The 17,610-nt window shown below is 44.6% G+C and overlaps 1 protein-coding gene across 2 annotated transcripts in view; it reads left to right on the top strand.

Moving 5' to 3' along the window:
• Positions 1-15,799, top strand: part of LOC308677516 (serine/threonine-protein kinase BRSK2-like) — a gene marked incomplete at its 5' end in the record, with an annotated part of 73,419 nt that extends 57,620 nt beyond the window's left edge. The window contains 8 exons of one of the 2 annotated variants that reach the window (XM_081343985.1): positions 174-324; positions 3,866-3,926; positions 8,137-8,344; positions 10,751-10,799; positions 11,139-11,262; positions 11,461-11,641; positions 12,133-12,222; positions 14,570-15,799. In XM_081343985.1, the coding sequence (XP_081200111.1) occupies positions 174-324; positions 3,866-3,926; positions 8,137-8,344; positions 10,751-10,799; positions 11,139-11,262; positions 11,461-11,641; positions 12,133-12,222; positions 14,570-14,754 (1,049 nt within the window). In that variant the 3' untranslated portion in view covers positions 14,755-15,799. Of the gene's footprint in view, positions 1-173; positions 325-3,865; positions 3,927-8,136; positions 8,345-10,750; positions 10,800-11,138; positions 11,263-11,460; positions 11,642-12,132; positions 12,235-14,569 lie in introns of both variants that reach the window. The other variant, XM_081343986.1, reaches the window with a different exon arrangement.
• Between the last annotated feature and the right edge of the window lie 1,811 nt (positions 15,800-17,610).

Genomic DNA, 17,610 nt, shown 5'->3' with positions numbered 1-17,610 from the left:
CGGCATCCTGAGCGGAGAAGTTGAAATAGTTTTTCTCCAGGATGTGGTGGATGGGCATTAGGTACAAAGGATTTATTATTCTGAGTTTGGAATGTCTCCTATATAAACACCAGCCTCCAAAGTTCACCCAGAAGGGAAGGCCTTATTGCATCCGTCTCCTTTCTATCTTTCAGACCCTCCTCGGAAGCGCGTTGACTCCCCTATGCTGAACCGACATGGCAAACGCCGACCTGAGCGGAAATCCATGGAAGTCTTGAGCGTCACAGATGGTGGTTCTCCAGTCCCAGCCCGACGGGCCATAGAGATGGCACAACATAGTCAGAGGTGAGCTTGTGTCCAACTAAGTGTGTGTGCATGAAAGGGGGTGGGTGGGAAATCTTCAAATCTGGCATTTGGAGATTCTGTTGTCTTTCCACTGTGCTTCCTGGCCACTGAAAATGGAACTTGCAAACATTTTAAGGGTTGGATAATCTCTAAGGCAGCTATGGCAAATCTAGACAGCACACTAAAAAGCAGAGACATCACCCTGACAACAAAAGTGCGTATAGTCAAGGCCATGGTTTTCCCAGTTGCAATGTATGGCTGTGTAAGTTGGACCGTAAGAAAGGCTGAGCGCCAAAAAATTGAGGCCTTTGAACCATGGTGCTGGAGAAGACTCCTGCGAGTCCCTTGGACTGCAAGGCGATCAAACCGGTCAGTCCTAGAGGAGATCAACCCTGACTGCTCTTTAGAAGGCCAGATCCTGAAACTAAAACTCAAATACTTTGGCCACCTAATGAGAAGGAAGGACTCACCTGAGAACAGCCTAATGCTGGGAAAGGTTGAGGGCAAGAGAAGAAGGGGACGACAGAGAATGAGGTGGCTGGATGGAGTCACTGAAGCAGTAGGCGTGAGCTTAAATGGACTCCAGAAGATGGTAGAGAACAGGAAGGCCTGGAGGAATGTTGTCCATGGGGTCGCGATGGGTTGGACACGACTTCGCAACGAACAACCAACAACAAATCTCTAAGGCTGTTCTAGGAATGATAATGTACCTTTAAGGTAAAGATTTCCCAAAATCAAAGTCAGTGCTTGATAACCTCAGGGACATATCCATGTAGCTTTTTTGGCAACAGTATGGAAACCCCACATTTCCATACTGTCTTCTTCTGGGATTTTTCTTCAGCTTTTCAGATTAGCTTGCAGCTTTAGGATTTTCTGGTGTCTTCCATCTAAGTACCAATCAGGTTTGATTCTATTTAGCTTTGGGGGAACCTGCCAGATACTGCCATCAGTAGCACTTATGTATCTCAAACAATGATCAAGCTCCATACCTGGCAACTTCCTGGTTTTATTTATGTTGCTCCCATGGCAACAAAATGGAAGTATGCGGTCTTTGGTGCTGCCTGAGCATGCTCTAGTTTGCCTGATGGTATCACTTAGTCAAGTCATGAAACATCTGCAAACAACAATCAACCTCAGAGAGCCCTTAAGAGAACACAGTTCAGCCCTGAGCTATATATAAATCTCTTCTGTTGGAATATGGAAAGTAGTCCTCGACTTACGACCACAATTGAGGGGGGCCCCCATTTCTGTTGCAAAGGGTGATCACATGATCCTGGAGCGTTGCAACCATCATAAATATGAGTCAGTTGCCAAGCGTCTGAATTTTGATCCCATGACCATGGGGATGCTGCAAAGCATGAAAAATGGTCATGTCACTTTTTCGGTGCCGTTGTAACTTTGGTCATTAAGTGAACTCTGGTAAGTCGAGGACTCTCTATAGTTTGTCACCGCTTTCTTTCACTACTTTTTTCTGATTCCTCATCTAGTCTAAATCACTGGCATATTTTGATAGTTCCTTACTGTGCGGATTTTGATTGCTTGATAATGTCCCATCAAATCATTTTTTATTCTTAGTAACCACATAGACCAAGGCTTTTCAACAAGTGGTACGGGTACCACCTGTGGTACATTGGCACCTGGCAGGTGGTACGCGACCATCCTAGAAAAGTGGTAGCGGGGGAGGGGAAATGAGCTGAACCAGTGACAGCACCGCACAAACCTGAGTGAGAGACGGCTGGAGCTGCAGGGCTGTCAGGGCTCAGCGGAAGCCCCAGGATCAGCACCAGGCTCCAGCTGGAGCTCAGCACTGATCCTGGCGCTTCTGTTGAGCCCAGAAGAAGCACCGATCAGCTGGAATGTTGCAGCATCTGCAGGGTCTTGTGATTTACATTCAGATGCTTGGCAACTGATTCATATTTATGACGGTCAGTGTCCCAGGGTCATGCAACCACCTAGCAGACAGGGGGAATAAAAACCAAACACCCCCCCCACCCCCACTGCCAATCCTCAGCAGAAATGCTCACAACAATGAAAACCTCAGACAGGAGGAAGAGCGCGGCCGGGCGGGCAGGCAGTTGTCTTGCTCGGCTGTGGCTTGGGGGGCACTTTTTTCAGTGCCATTGTAACTTCGAACGGCCACTAAGCGAACTGTTGTAAGTTGAGAACTACCTGTACTTCATCACTTTTTCCTTTTTTTTTTGGTCATTACGTTTTTGACACCTTGCTAGGTGATTAGTGGTACTCGGATGTTGCCATATCCTAAAAGTGGTACAATGGGTGAAAAGCCCTGACACAGACAGATTTTCTCCAGGACAATCTGTCCCAACCTTCAAGTCTTCCATTGGGTCTTCCATCGCTATTGTTACTGAGTCCATCCACCTTCCTGCTGTTTGTCTTTTCCCTTTTCTTCCATCTTTCCTAGCATCAGTGACTTCTTCAGAGAGCTAGGTCTTGGCATAATGTATCCAGAATGCAGACCTACTCTATATAAAATGAAACGTGTGTTGTGTGTTTAGCATATATATATATTGTGTAGCAAGAACAGCAATGAACACTACTGTAGTAATGAATAGCATGTTAAGTTTCAACCCAAGTTTTGCACTTAATGTTGAAACTTAACATTAAGAAAACCAAGATCATGGCATCCGGCCCTCTCAATTCCTGGCAAATAGATGGGGAAGAAATGGAGGTAGTGACAGATTTTATTTTCCTCGGCTCCAAGATCACCTCAGACGAGGACTACAGCCAAGTAATTAAAAGACGCTTGCTCCTCGGGAGGAAAGCCACAACAAATCTAGACAGCACACTATAAAGCAGAGACATCACCCTGTCAACAAAAGTGCGTATAGTCAAGGCTATGGTCTTCCCAGTTGCAATGTATGGCAGTGAAAGTTGGACCATAAGAAAGGCCGAGCGCCAAAGAATTGAGGCCTTTGAACTATGGTGCTGGAGAAGACTCCTGCGAGTCCCTTGGACTGCAAGGCGATCAAACCGGTCAGTCCTAGAGGAGATCAACCCTGACTGCTCTTTAGAAGGCCAGATCCTGAAGCTAAAACTCAAATACTTTGGCCACCTAATGAGAAGGAAGGACTCACAGGAGAAGAGCCTAATGCTGGGAAAGATTGAGGGCAAGAGAATAAGGGGACGACAGAGAATGAGGTGGCTGGATGGAGTCACTGAAGCAGTAGGCGTGAGCTTAAATGGACTCCAGAAGATGGTAGAGGACAGGAAGGCCTGGAGGAACGTTGTCCATAGGGTCGCGATGGGTCGGACACGACTTCGCAGCTAACAACAACAACAAACGAATAGCAAAGAACTTCAGGATATATATTCTGAAATTCTTTGCTGTTCTTTGCTGGTAATGTCCAAAGATTCTTATGCTTATTCATTTCTTTAGGGTATCTTTGATTGGGAAGGCTGAAAACTTTTCATAATGCTATTTTAGACCAAAGTTTAGACCATATTCTTCTCTGTTTCACCACCTTCTTCCTTCCAAGACAGCACTAATCCTCATATATGTCTTTACCCTCCACCCCCACAGGTCTCGATCTGTAAGTGGTGCCTCCACTGGCTTATCTTCTAGTCCCCTCAGTAGTCCCAGGGTGAGTATATGGACTAGGCAAAAAAATGGTATGTTGGTAAAAGAGATGGGTGGGTACGGCAATCAACTGCGGCAGAAGATGACAAAGGCAATGGTGGATAAATTAAATATTAGGCTGCGGGAGGAAGTGTAAGTTGGGGAAGATGACCCTTAGACTCAGCAGTCTTGTTGACATCCCACCCTGCACTTGGTTCCAATTGCTGAAGTGCTGAGGACATTGTGTTAGTTTTCCTGGCAGATGTGGTGTGTACTGTACAGTGCATGAACGATAGCCAGAAAATGCATCTGGAAAAACTCACTTCCCATCCCATTTCCATGACTACATTTCCATGCTAGGGAAAAGCAACACCTGTTGACTTGCATTGGGGGAAGAGCTTTCAAAAGCACCTTGCATCCCTCTGTGGGAAAGGGGGAAGGTACAGAATAGGGAAGGAAGGCTGAGGTATATGTAGATCTTGGATGAAGAAAGTCAGAGAGATATGTTTAAGCAGAGGGTCGGATTAAAGGGCAGGCCATTGCTCAAGGGTTTGGATTTATTTATTCATTTCACCAATCTGTACCCTGCCGATTTGCCAGTGGATAGGTTTTATAAGTAGTCTGGTTGGCAAGAGGCAAGAAAATAAATTAGAGCAATCTCTCTGGTGTTGAACTACACCAGAATGGGATCTTGGGAGTTATAGTTCCATATCCCTGGAAAGGATTAAGCTGGGGAAAGGAGACTCAAATCTGAGCAACCCAGGACATCTGCAGGATGTAGTCAAAAACGTGGTGGTGACCACGATGGTGTGATCAGAGCTTCACCAATTTCTCTTAATGTGCATTGCACATACAAGCAGGTAGAGTTTCAACTATACCATCTTGACTATTTTTAACCATAGCCTGCAGATGCTTGGGGAATAAACAGCAGGCCCCCAAATGCTTGTTTTTGGCTTGTTAGTGGTGTTGGGAAATCCAGGTGAAGGCTATCATGTCAAGGAAAAGGGAATTCACTTTTTCTCCATATCACCGTTCTTTCCTGCCCATAATTTATTCATTTATTCGTCAAATGTCTTAAGGCCATCCAACTCCATAAAAGCTCTGGTGGTGTACAATAATAATAAAAGGAATGTTGGAATTATATATATTATATATATGTTTTAAATGTTTGTTAAGCATTCAGAATACACTTGCTTGGTCCCAGACACGGGACAAATCTTATTTCCTGTTAGGAAATAACTGATGAGAACAAATAAGTTTGAAATGATCATATCGGTCTCCCTTTATTCTTTGTTAGCAAGCCAAAAAATTTACACACACACACACACACACACACACACACACACTGCTCAAAAAAAGGGAACACAAGATAAGGCATCCTACTATTAAATACAGTACATTGTGTTGTTTAAGTGTTCCCTTTATTTTTTTGAGCAGTATACACACACACACACACACACACGGTGGCTCAGTGTGTTAGGACGCTGAGCTTGTCGATCAGAAGATCGGCAGTTTGGCGGGTCGAATCCCGAGTGCCGTGTAACAGAGTGAGCGCCTGTTACTCGTCCCAGCTTCTGCCAACCTAGCAGTTCGAAAGCACGTAAAAATGCAAGTAGAAGAATAGGGACCACTACGGTGGGAAGGTAACAGTGTTTCGTGCGCCTTTAGAAAGCAGCGGGTTTTTAAAGTTTGCTTAGATGAGATTGAGGTAGTGGCTTTCGGGTTCTCTGGGAAGGCCCTGCTTCCTGGGTCCTATCAGACAGCACTGTTTAAACCAGGGGTAGGCAACCTCGGCTCTTTTATGACTCATGGACTTCAACTCCCAGAATTCCTGAGCCAGCTTACTCAGGAATTCTGGGAGTTGAAGTCCATGAGTCATAAAAGAGCCGAGGTTGACTACCCCTGGTTTAAACAATGAGACCTGAAGCATTGGCAGAAACTACAGGAGGCAGATGGTCCTTTTTCCACTAAAGGTTGCAGTCAGGTAACAGAGTCAGCAGAATCAGTAGACAAGTCATTTGTAAACTGCCAGAAATCAAGCTGGTAAATGTCATGAACATTGCCAAAATGTAAATTAGGGTTGTTGGTCATAGAGCAGTCCAAGATTCCATGTAGCAGGGAAATCAAATAGCAGAATGTTACTAGGGGAAATCATGATGATTTATATATATATATATATATATATATATATATATATATATATATATATATATATATATATATATATATATATATATATATATATATATATATATGTAGGTCTAGAGTCTCGGGTTTCTTCCCGCGTTCCTTTCATCTTCAGAAAGTTGTGGCGACGTTTCGACGAAATCCCATCCGTCATCATCAGGCCGGAGTATATATACCATTGAGTCAATCTGCTTCTCCCAGAAATACGTCTTGCTTAACGTTAATTAAGGCTGTCACTCTTCTGTTCCGCTGGAAACATATTAGAAAAAGTTCAGAATCTTTCCTCTTTTCCCCCCCATGCCCTGCACTGGATTCTGAATCTCCGTTTGACTCTCCATGTGTCTTTGCTGTTGTAGATTTAGAGGCGTTTCAGATTATTTCTCTTTTGAGTCAGACTCTTTCCAGACACAGCTGAGATCTCTCTTCTTACTGATAGTTGTTCCTGAGATTGTTATACATCCTGAACCTCTTCATTGTCACCCGATTTTTTTCACTCAGGCAGATTTGTGATCTAGCCTGATCCAGATCAGCCCCGTTGGTACTGGTGTACAAATGGCAGTGTTCCTCCTGTGTTAACTGGGATAAGGATAACATTGGAATGGTGGATTACTTCTGCATATGTACAAATATCTGTTATTTAGCAACCAAACCCATGCGTACAGATTGTCCTTGCCTTATAGCCACAGTTGGGACCAAAATTTCTGTTGCTGAGTAAGGTGGTTGTTACATGAGTTGCACCCAATTTTATGACCTTCCATTATTGTTAAGTGAATCGTGAACCATGCAGTCGTTAAGTGAATCCAGCTTCCTCCACTGACTTTGCTTGTCAGAAGCCAGCTGGGAAGGATACAAATTGTGATCATATAACGACGGGATGCTGCAACTGTTGTAAATACACGCCGGTTGCCAATTTTGATCACATGACCTTGGGGTTGTTGTGTGTAAGTTCAGGGACTGGTTGAAGGTCCCTTTATTAGTGCCATTGGAACTTTGTACAGTCACTAAACAAATGGCTATAAGTCGAGGACTACCTGTACAATGGTCAACCATGCTTTTGTGTAATCTCTTGTAGCACCCAAAGTGTTAGTTTTATTACTAGCTAGAATTCAGCAATGAACCACGATTACCTCTGCAGTAGAAAACACAGCCTTTTTAAGCAGATAATTATGCCATAAAATGTCAGGTACCCATCCTGCACTTAAACATTAGAAAGGTGCCTTTTTATTACCAGCATAATGTATCTCTGGCAGTTGAGGTCCCAGCATATTTCTGCCTGCCATATAATAAAACCACACAGAAAAGACCAAACAGAGAAACCCCTAAAGGTGGTAGCGTTTCTTTATACGGCAACAGTTTGAGTTTTCAGATTTATCTGGGGGAAAAGTTTAGAGTTGACAGTAGCCGTTCCGTAGGGAAAATGGCCAATTGGGAGAGGTTTCAGAAAGTTGGTCTCGTTGAAAGGCAAACTCAGTTTGGGAAACAAGTGATATAGGAAAAAAAAATGAAGTGGCAAAGTCTAGACCTACTTCAGGGGGGCAATTATATATAGTTTTGAGGGGGAATCACGGATGTTGCCCTTGCCACAGCATGACTGAACCGGATGAAGACATGTAGACAAGACAGAGTAGGTGAACAAAGAGCTTGAAGCAAGCTGATTCCTTAAAAAAAAGAGTAATGTGTCCAAGCGACAGTAGGGGAAGCTCAAAATCTGGGCCATGTTGTGAAACTCTGTTTGGGAGTAGACTATGAGATTGTCACCTGCCATTGCTCACTCCCATCTCACGGCTCTCCCCTCCTCACCTTTCTCCCCTCCCATTTCTTCCTACACCCAGAGCCCCATCTTCAGCTTCTCTCTCCCATCACCTCCCCCTGCCCCTGTGAAGACTCAGACGCTTCCTGCCAAGGGCAGCCCAGCAAGGGAGGGGGCCCTCCAGAGTCGATGTTCCACCCCCTTCCCTCTGCCTCCCAACTCTCCACCCCCTCACCCACCCTCCTCTCCCCATTGCTTTTTCCCCTCTACTAAACCCCCACCCAAATCTGTGCTGCAGGTCACTCCCCACCCCTCCCCTCGGGGAAGCCCCCTCCCCACTCCGCTCGGCACTCCTGTGCACACGCCTAAAGAGAGCCCCAGCGGCACTCCCTGTGGGACGCCCCCCAGCAGTCCTGGCGTGGCCGGCGTGGCATGGAAAACTCGCTTGAACTCTATCAAGAACAGCTTCCTTGGTTCCCCACGCTTCCATCGTCGGAAACTGCAAGGTGAGTATATTGTACTTTCCCTGAGATGATAGGCGTGCAAGGCACGTTTAATTACAGTCAGCATATAGTTGTGGTAAATGTCAATTATAATCAGTGCTTTTTTTGTAAAAGAAAAAGGTGCCGGAACTCATACATGTCATACAACCCGCCTTGCCTACCCTACAAGGTTCCATCCAAAAAAGGTGCCGGAACTCCGTTCTGAGCATTCTATGAGAAAAAAAGCCCTGATTATAATGAAGCATAACTTCTCAGCTTGCCTAAGACAAGCCAAAACAGCCCATTCTATCTGGGGAAGTGCTGGAGTATAAAGAGAGAGAGCTGCATTGGAACGGAGCATGGTTGTAGACCGGTGGTTCTCAACTTTGAGCATTTTAAGAGGTGTGGACTTCATGCTGGCGGGGGCATCTCTGGGAGTTGAAGCCCACACCTCTTAAAATGCCCAAAGGTGAGAAGCATTGCTGTGTAGATAGTGAAGAAGAAAGCCAGGAGTGCAGTCAGGAGTGCAGAAGTCGAGTTTGAATGAGGACTGCCTAAAATATGTATAAAGAATGTGTTCAATGAAGGAACGCAATGTTTTAAAGTTAGGAAGTGGCACCTGGGCACAGTCTTTAGCCAAAATGGATAATAATTCATTTTGCTCAAGGACTATTTATAGAAGAGATGAAAAACTTTGGTGTCTCAACAGATAATGCTGAACTAAGTTCTGAGATGTCCTGGCCAGTGGGATGCAGAGAGTTGTAATATATCGATATCTGATTTTGTATTAGTTAGACCAGGGGTCAGCAACCTGAAACAGTGAAAGAGCCACTCGGAACCGGTTCCCTCACAAAAGGAAAAACTGGGAGCCCCCAAAAATGTGTGCACATGCGCGCATGCGCAGAACAGGGTTTGACTGAAGAGTGGAGCCAAGGCGAGATATGCACCTACCCTGCATATTTGAATTGATTGGTTGAACTTTTTTAGTCCCACTTTTTTTTTGGGACTGCACATGGCAGAGGACTGGGAGCCGCAGGACATGGCTGAAAGAGCTGCATGCGGCTCCGGAGCCACGGGTTGCAGACCTGTGAGTTAGACAGTCTTCCCAGGACTACCTGGAAATGCTTTTAAAAGAACCTGGGAGCTTTTTATGTCTGGAATATGTGGATGTCTGGAAACTAATCAAGGAGAGGACCAACTTAGAACTGAGAAGAAATTTCCTGACAGAACAATTAATCAGTGGAACAACTTGCCTCCAGAAGTTTATTTATTTTATTTATGGGATTTGTATGCCGCCCTATCTCCCAAAGTACTCAGGGCGGCTAACAACAATAAAAACACAAAATACAAACATTAAAATGTATTAAATCAAATTATCCCATAAATAGTCCGATTAAAAACACAATAAAACAAAATTAAGAAAACCTCCCTTCCATCAGTCCAGGTCGGCCTGTTGAAAAAGCCATGTTTTAAGGTCACGACGAAAGGAACGGAGGTCAGGGGCCATCCGGAGCTCCAAGGGGAGTTGATTCCAAAGGGCAGGTGCCCCCACAGAGAAGGCCCTCCCCCTGGGAGTCGCCAGTCGACATTGTCTGGCCGACGGCACCCTGAGAAGGCCCTCCCTGTGTGAGCGCACAGGGTGATGGGCAGTCATTCCTGGCAGCAGACGGTCCTGCAAATATCCCGGACCTAAGCCATGTAGGACTTTATAGGTAAGAACCAGCACCTTAAATCTCACCCGGAGGACAACCGGTAACCAATGCAACTCGCGCTGGAGGGGTGTAATATGGGAGTATCAGGACGCTCCCATCACAACCCGCGAAGCCGCATTCTGCACCAGTTGAAGCCTTCGGGTGGTCTTCAAGGGCAGTCCCATGTAGAGATCATTGCAGTAGTCTAAACGGGAGGTAACGAGCGCATGAGTGACCGTACGTAGGGCATCTTGGTCCAGATAGGGGCGCAACTGGCGCACCAGGCGAACCTGGGCAAAAGCCCCCCTGGTCACGGCTCCTATATGATCTTCTAAACTGAGTCGTGCATTCAGGAGGACGCCTAAGTTGCGCACCCTTTCAACGGGGGGTAACACCTCTCCCCCCATAAGCAAAGATGGAATATCCTGGATTACCCGAGATGCAGAAGTTGTGGGTGCTCCAACACTGGAAGTTTTTAAGAAGAGATTGGACAACCATTTGTCTGAAATGGCATAGGGTTCCCTGCCTGAGCAGTGGGTTGGACTAGAAGACCTTCAAGATCCCTTCCAACTCTGTTACTCTGTCGATTATTCTTCAAACAAGGATGGGAAAAATAAAAGCAATTTTCTATTTTTATGCTTGGCATCTGGTAGCAAATGAGCTGCTTTGAAAAGTTGCAACTAGGAGGAAATGCGACCAGGTTGTTTCCATTTAACACTTATTCCTTTTCTCCTTGCAGTTCCCACACCAGAAGAAATGTCTAGTCTTACACCAGAATCATCCCCTGAGTGAGTATTAGAAGACACCAACAGGAAGAAAGAGAATTCAGTCATTTTTTTTTCTTCCATTCATGGTTCTTACAGATGCTTTTCCAAATGACTATATTGTCCCAGAATTAATGTGCTTAATATGAGGAATCCAGATTTCTCCCTCTTTCCCATGAATGTAAAATACCAACAATGCATCACAAGAACGCGTGTCTTTATAGCTTACAGTGTATGGTAGGAGAAATACTTTGGTCACCTCCTGGGTACTTGTGGCACTTTCAGTGGAGACAAGCAAAGCTTCTTCCAAGATTTCTTTCCAAACTGCCTCGTTTTCCTTGTTCTGCTTTTCTTCCCTCGCAGGCTTGCCAAGAAATCCTGGTTCGGGAATTTTATCAACTTAGACAAAGAAGAACAAATTTTTGTGGTCATCAAAGACAAACCCCTGAGTTCCATCAAGGCTGACATTGTACACGCCTTCCTCTCAGTAAGGGCTCAACTGGAAGAGAAGGCGAGGGCTGGGATTGATTCTGAAAAATTAAATGGAGCTGGCTGGCAGGATGAGGTCCTGTTGATACTGAGGGCAGAAGGGTGGAGCAGGCTAGAGTAAACAGGATACTAAAAGGAAGATCTTTTCCGTTCGACGTCTATGGCTTGACATTGCTTACCTTCACTTAACCTACAGATCCCCAGCCTGAGTCACAGCGTTATATCCCAAACAAGCTTTCGGGCCGAATATAAATCATCGGGTGGGCCCTCCGTCTTCCAAAAACCTGTCAAGTTCCAAGTTGACATCAGCTACTCCGAGGGGGGAGAGGCACACAAGGACAGTGGGATCTACTCAGTGACCTTTACCCTCATCTCAGGTGAGTAGCCAGAAGTCCCACCCTCCCGCTCGGAGTCACCTTTAGGAGCCATAATGTTGGTTGGACTTTACAAACATTCACTTTTCCCAGTTCCGATTAAAAAGCAAACAGAGGCAAAAGAAGCAGATTCCATGTTTGTGAGTGTGGTATGTGTGTGTGTGTGTGTGTGTGTGTGTGTGGTGTACATTGTGCTTTTTGGCTTTAAAGTTCACAGTTTTCTAGCCATTACAGAGGAGATTAAGTAGTGTGAAGTGAGCAGTAACCTCCAGAGGCAAAATATTGCACCTTTTCTAACATCTGAGAAGGCGCTTTGTTCCCCCCCCCTGGCTGTTCTGAAAGTAGTGCAAGCCATAATCCTGGATTATATGTAGTGTACACAATTCTGCAAGAATCTCAATTTTCAAGTCTCCAGACCTCATTAACATAGCACAGACAACGGTCTCTGTTTTCTGGAATCTGTTCCATTTCTGCTCCTGCTTCTGCCTCTCTAGGTCCCAGCCGCCGGTTTAAGCGGGTTGTGGAAACGATTCAGGCACAACTACTCAGCACACATGACCAGCCTTCTGTGCAAGCCCTTGCAGGTAGGTGTTACTGTACATCATTGTTTTGGATTCATACAAATAACTTGACTCTTCCTGCTTGTTTTGCATAAGAGCGAGGTGGATTTCTAAGGCTGCGCAGAGGATTCAAAAGTAATGGGAGTGTCCCGATACTCTCATGTAACACCTCTTCTCTGCGAGCTGCACTGGCTTCCAGTTGCCCTCCGGGTGAGATTCAAGGTGCTGGTGATGACCTATAAAGCCCTAAATGGCATGGGTCCGGATTACCTTAGGGAGCACCTGCTACCAGCATCAGTCTCCCATTGTCCTGTGCGAGCCCACAGGGAGGGCCTCCTTAGGGTTCCGCCGGTTAGAGATTGCTGGCGGGTGATTCCCAGGGGGAGGGTGTTCTCTGTGAGTGCGCCCGCCCTTTGGAACGAACTGCCGATGGAGCTTTGGACTGCCCCCGACCTTCGCTCGTTTCGCCAGGACTTAAAAACCTGGTTGTTTGAATTGTCTGGCCTGGACTGAGGGATTTTAAATTTTAAGTATTTTAATTAAATCATAATAAATTATATTAAATTAATTTTAAAATTTTAATTTTTATTGTTATTATTACTTGTGGGCTTGTACTAATTTAATTCCATTTTATTCTCTTTTTTGTACTGTTTTAACTGCCCGGTGAACTGCCCTGAGTCCTTCGGGAATAGGGCGGTATATAAATTCAACTAATAAATAAATAAATAAATAAATAAATAATTGGGTTGGGGCAAATGGAGCACTCCTCTCTGAAGTGTTGAGGCTCCTGATTCATCTGGAAAGCTCACTGCAGCTGCTTTAACAGTTTTCCTGGGTTATCTGAGATTTAAGGTGCTGGTACTTACCTTTAAAGCCCTACATGGCTTAGGCCCGGGATACTTGCAGGACCATCTGTTGCCGGGAACAAATTCCCATCGTCCAGTACGCTCACACAGAGAAGGCCTCCTCAGGGTACCGTGAGCTAGGCAATGTCGGCTGGCGACCCCCAGGGGGAGGGCCTTCTCTGTGGGAGCGCCAGCCCTATGGAATCAGCTCCCCCCTGAGCTTCGGATGGCCCAAAACCTCCAATCCTTTCGCCGCAGCCTCAAAACACTCCTGTTCCACCAGGCTGACCTGGACTGACAGGCATTTTAATTAATTATATTTAGAATTTTTAATTTATTTTTAATCTTTAATTTTAATTTATTGCACAGATGATTTCAATTTTATTTTTATCTTGATTTCTGTACTTATTATATGTTTTGTTGTTAGCCGCCCTGAGTCCTTCGGGAGATAGGGCGGGATATAAATCCCATCAATAAATAAATAAATAAATAAATAAATAAATAAATAAATAAATAAATAAATAAATAAATAAATAAACAAACAAACAAATAAATAAATAAATAAATAAATAAATAAATAAATAAATAAATAAATAAATAAATCTGTGCTTTTGCTTGTACGTATGTGTATGTGTGTCCATACAGTATTGCTTCACTTCACTTCACTTCACTTCACTGGCATCGTGTTGGGTGTGTTGACTTGTCTGGACATTTCTGTACCTTTGGGACAACCTGGGAAAATTCTTGAAGTTTAAAGATGCAACTTTCCCAAGATGCTTTACAAAATGCCCCTTTGAATACTTTGCCTCGAAATATCTAGGACAGGGGTCTTCAAACTTGGCCCTTCTATGACTTCTGGACTTCAATTCCCAGAATTCCTCAGCCAGCGTGGCTGGCTGAGGGATTCTGGGAGTTGAAGTCCACAAGTCATAAAAGGGCCAAGTTTGAAGACTCCTGATCTAGGATCACTTACCGACCCGAAGAAAAGCTCTCTAAGTAGTTATTAAGAGCACCAACTTGATGGTATATCATCCATCCATTTATCCAGCCATCCTTTTATTCATCCAGCCATCCATCTTTAAAAGGAACATACTGTGAGGGTCTACCAGTGGATGTTAATATAGCTGCTATTTATGACAGCTATGTGAAGCCTCCAGATCCAAAAGACTTTTGGAAACACCTGGTGGGGAAGCAAAATAGGGAAGACTGGTTGCCTTCAGAATCTCCCTGTAGAAGAGATTTCCAGTTGATTTCTTTGGCTATTGGGATGCTGAACTGATCTTTTTCTGATCCAGCATCTTCTGCCTCTACTCTCTGGTCCTGGAATGTTTTCAGCCACAATATATTTGGACTCTGCAAGTGAGTTTTTCCTTTAAGAAATGGACGTAGGTACCAGTTTGAAATCAGCTGTCTTGGGATGTCAGTAGAGGACAAGAAAGACGAGGCCCATTTCTGGACAGTTGGTGTTATGAGGGGATGCTTGGTGGTGAAATTATCCTAATCTTTGATTTTCCTCCAACATTTAGACGAAAAGAATGGGCAGCAGCTCCGTTTCCCAGGCACCCCAACCCGCAGCTGCCAGCCGTCTCGCCGCTCTGAATCAGACATCCCGACCGAACAACATCGACATGGCTCCAAGGACAAGAAGCTCGTCTCCTCTAATGGGACTCAAGTGCAGCAACCACAGACTCCGTCCCCACAGCAGCCATGACAGATGGAGCGGGAGAGCAGCACGTGGGTGGCTGGGGGGGAGGGAAAGCAGGTGAAAGAAGCCACCTCCAGCCCCCTGGAAATAGCTAAAGCCACCCCTAATGGACAGGAGGAGCCAACCAGCCCCATGGATGGGTCAAAGCCCACCAGGGACGCAAGGGACAGGGTGGGAAGATGGAGATTGGTCCAGATTTAATGACCCCCACCTCACCCTGGGGCAGAAAGCGGCCATGTTGGGAGAGGCCCATACTGTGAACTTGTAAATAGCTAACGAAGAACAGAAAACAGAACAAATCCACAGAAGAACACGAGGTGGGCGGGGAAACACAAGATGCAACCGAAAACAAAGACAATGGACTAAACGGGGGGAAAAAACGGAAGACACACACACACAAGGAGAAAAACCGGGCAGGAGCCGGTGGGGGTGAGGGATTTAATCTGATTCCTTTAGTGGGACGGTGGGGGTCTTTATTTTCTTGAACCCTTTCAGGCTACCTTCTCACTTTCTTGCCTTGAGACTTATTTTTTCTCCACCCCCTCCCCCCGCTTTTTTCTTCTGTAGTATTTACAGTATCATGGTGGCATTAAGCTAAAATTGTGAGACAGAGCTAGTAGGAAGATGTCCTTTGTAGGAGAGAAATTATTCCATTCCTGTTTCTTTTTCTTCTTTTTGATTTCTTTTCTTTTCTTTTTCTTTTTTTTTCATTTTATGTAACCGGTCAATGTTTTAAAAACATTTTCATAAGTTGGGGTGAAAATATTTACCAGAATTCTAATAAACATTTTGTTACAAGACAAACTTTTGAAAAATTCTCCCCTAAATCTATATTTAAAAACAACAACAACAACAACAGCAACAAGCCAAATCTAAATGTGAAATGTGGAATCAAATTAGAAATTCAGGATCCAGAAATCCAGACTACGTTGTGCTTATACTATAGTTATTTTACTGGCAGCTGGCATTTTGAAAATTTGCTCAAAAGGGAAACGGGAAAAGTAAGTAAGTAAATAAAAATGCCAAATGCCAAAAACTACCTAAAGCTTCAAGAATAAATACAGTACAGTTTCAAATCGCAATTTTTTTTTCGAAAATCAGCAAATATAACCTGTGCATGGCCAGGAATAGTCAATAGCATTAAATACGAGCCATCTGAGTTTGCAAAACAATTGTAGCGCAGTGTAGTTATATTCTCCATTCTTACTCCAACTTGGGTTCTGAACTGATGTGAATGCTCTTTATTCCGATTAAATGGATTTGGGGAACGTTCAGATTTGGTTTTTATTGTGCACTTCTCCTGCTTCGTATCACAGCTCTTTAAGGAGGGCACTGGCAGATTTTAAATTGTCTCTGCATTAAGGGCAAACGGCTATTTTAAGAGAGGATTTTTTTTCCAGCTCTCCCTGAATTTATAAAAGAAACATGAGTATATTTCATAACATCCCACCCTATTCTGTTTTTGCCTGTGTCCTTTTACTGCCAAAATTAGGGGTTTTTTAAAAAGCATTTCTATAATCTCTGCTGGCTGGCAAAATCTCAACGAATTGAATGACTGGTCTCAGCTTCTCATTGGCTCTGTCTCATGTAATTTTAGCAGCCCTGACAGAATTCTTTAACTCTTAAGCAGGCTATATACGGATCCTTCCCCAAGGCCTCTGTCCTTTTTGCAAAGGGCCCGGTCCCACACACCCAAGGCAGTCCTGTGTAGGTGTCTCTCTCTCTCTCTCTCTCTCTCTCTCTCTCTCTCTCTCTCTCTGTGTGTGTGTGTGTGTGTGTGTGTGTGTGTGTGAGAGAGAGAGAGAGAGAGAGAGAGAGAGAGAGAGAGAGAGAGAGAGAGAGAGAGAGAGAGAGAGAGAGAGAGAGAGAGAGAGAGAGAGAGAGAAGAAAATCCTCAGTGGTGAGTGGAGAGTACTGTCTTATTGATTGAAGGTAGCAGGAATTGGGGGGGGAGGTCTCATAAAACAGAGACAAATTTGGATTACATGGTTGCAGTTGCTATTTTGACTTTTTTTTCTTTTAATTTTGACAAGCCTTTCCCTTCCCCAGGATGCCCCTGGAAGGCAGAGGAGTTTGGGGACACCAGGGTTAGGACTTGCCGCCTCAGCATTGTCAACTTTTGAACAAGGGGGCATTGAACAACATTAGGACCTGCCACCTCAACACTTGGCTGAGGGGCAAGCTTCACAGAAATTACTAACTGGGATGGAGAGATGGGAGTAAAAAAAATAAAATAAAAAATCCTAGGGTTTGATAAATCAATGGGCAGCAAGATATTCATCCTTGATCCTTCAGCTTGGGGCCTCGAGGTAGGGTGGGTTGTGGGAAGTCTCCAAAATCAGTCCTGTTTCTTTTCCCTCCTTCCCATCCTATCTGAGCGGATTCTTTCGGCTGGGAGGGGAAGCACAAGATGTGGGGTAAGGTGCATGTGGGAGTGCGCATGAACTGGAGAGAATCAGATGTGATCTGCATCCCTTCTGCCCCGTTTCCTAGCTGGGTCTGTCCATCTCTTTTGTGAATCCGTTCTTATTGTGTGTATACACACACACAGGCACACACATGAAAATGCACACACATACCCATCTCCTCTTCCCTCTGACAGTCCAACCTTCCAACGTTTTGTCATCTCTGGGAGGGGATCTAAATATTGCTCAGAAAATATATATATATACAATCCCTCAAGTTCCTTTGCTGCTGAGAGCTACGTGGTGCTGTCTTGAGTATGGATAAAATCGTCAACAAGCTCTCTTCAAGGAAAGTGATTCTGGCTATCTTGGGGAAGTGTGGGCGATACCATTTCTATGCTATAAATGCAGATACATTCTGTAATCATTTTGCTAAGAAAAAGCTCACGCACCCATC

The sequence above is a fragment of the Vipera berus genome (assembly GCF_964194415.1).
Source record: "Vipera berus genome assembly, chromosome: Z".
Classification (NCBI taxonomy): domain Eukaryota; kingdom Metazoa; phylum Chordata; class Lepidosauria; order Squamata; family Viperidae; genus Vipera; species Vipera berus.
The sequence above is the reverse complement of the archived record's forward strand: the minus strand, read 5'-3'. Positions and strand labels throughout refer to the sequence as shown.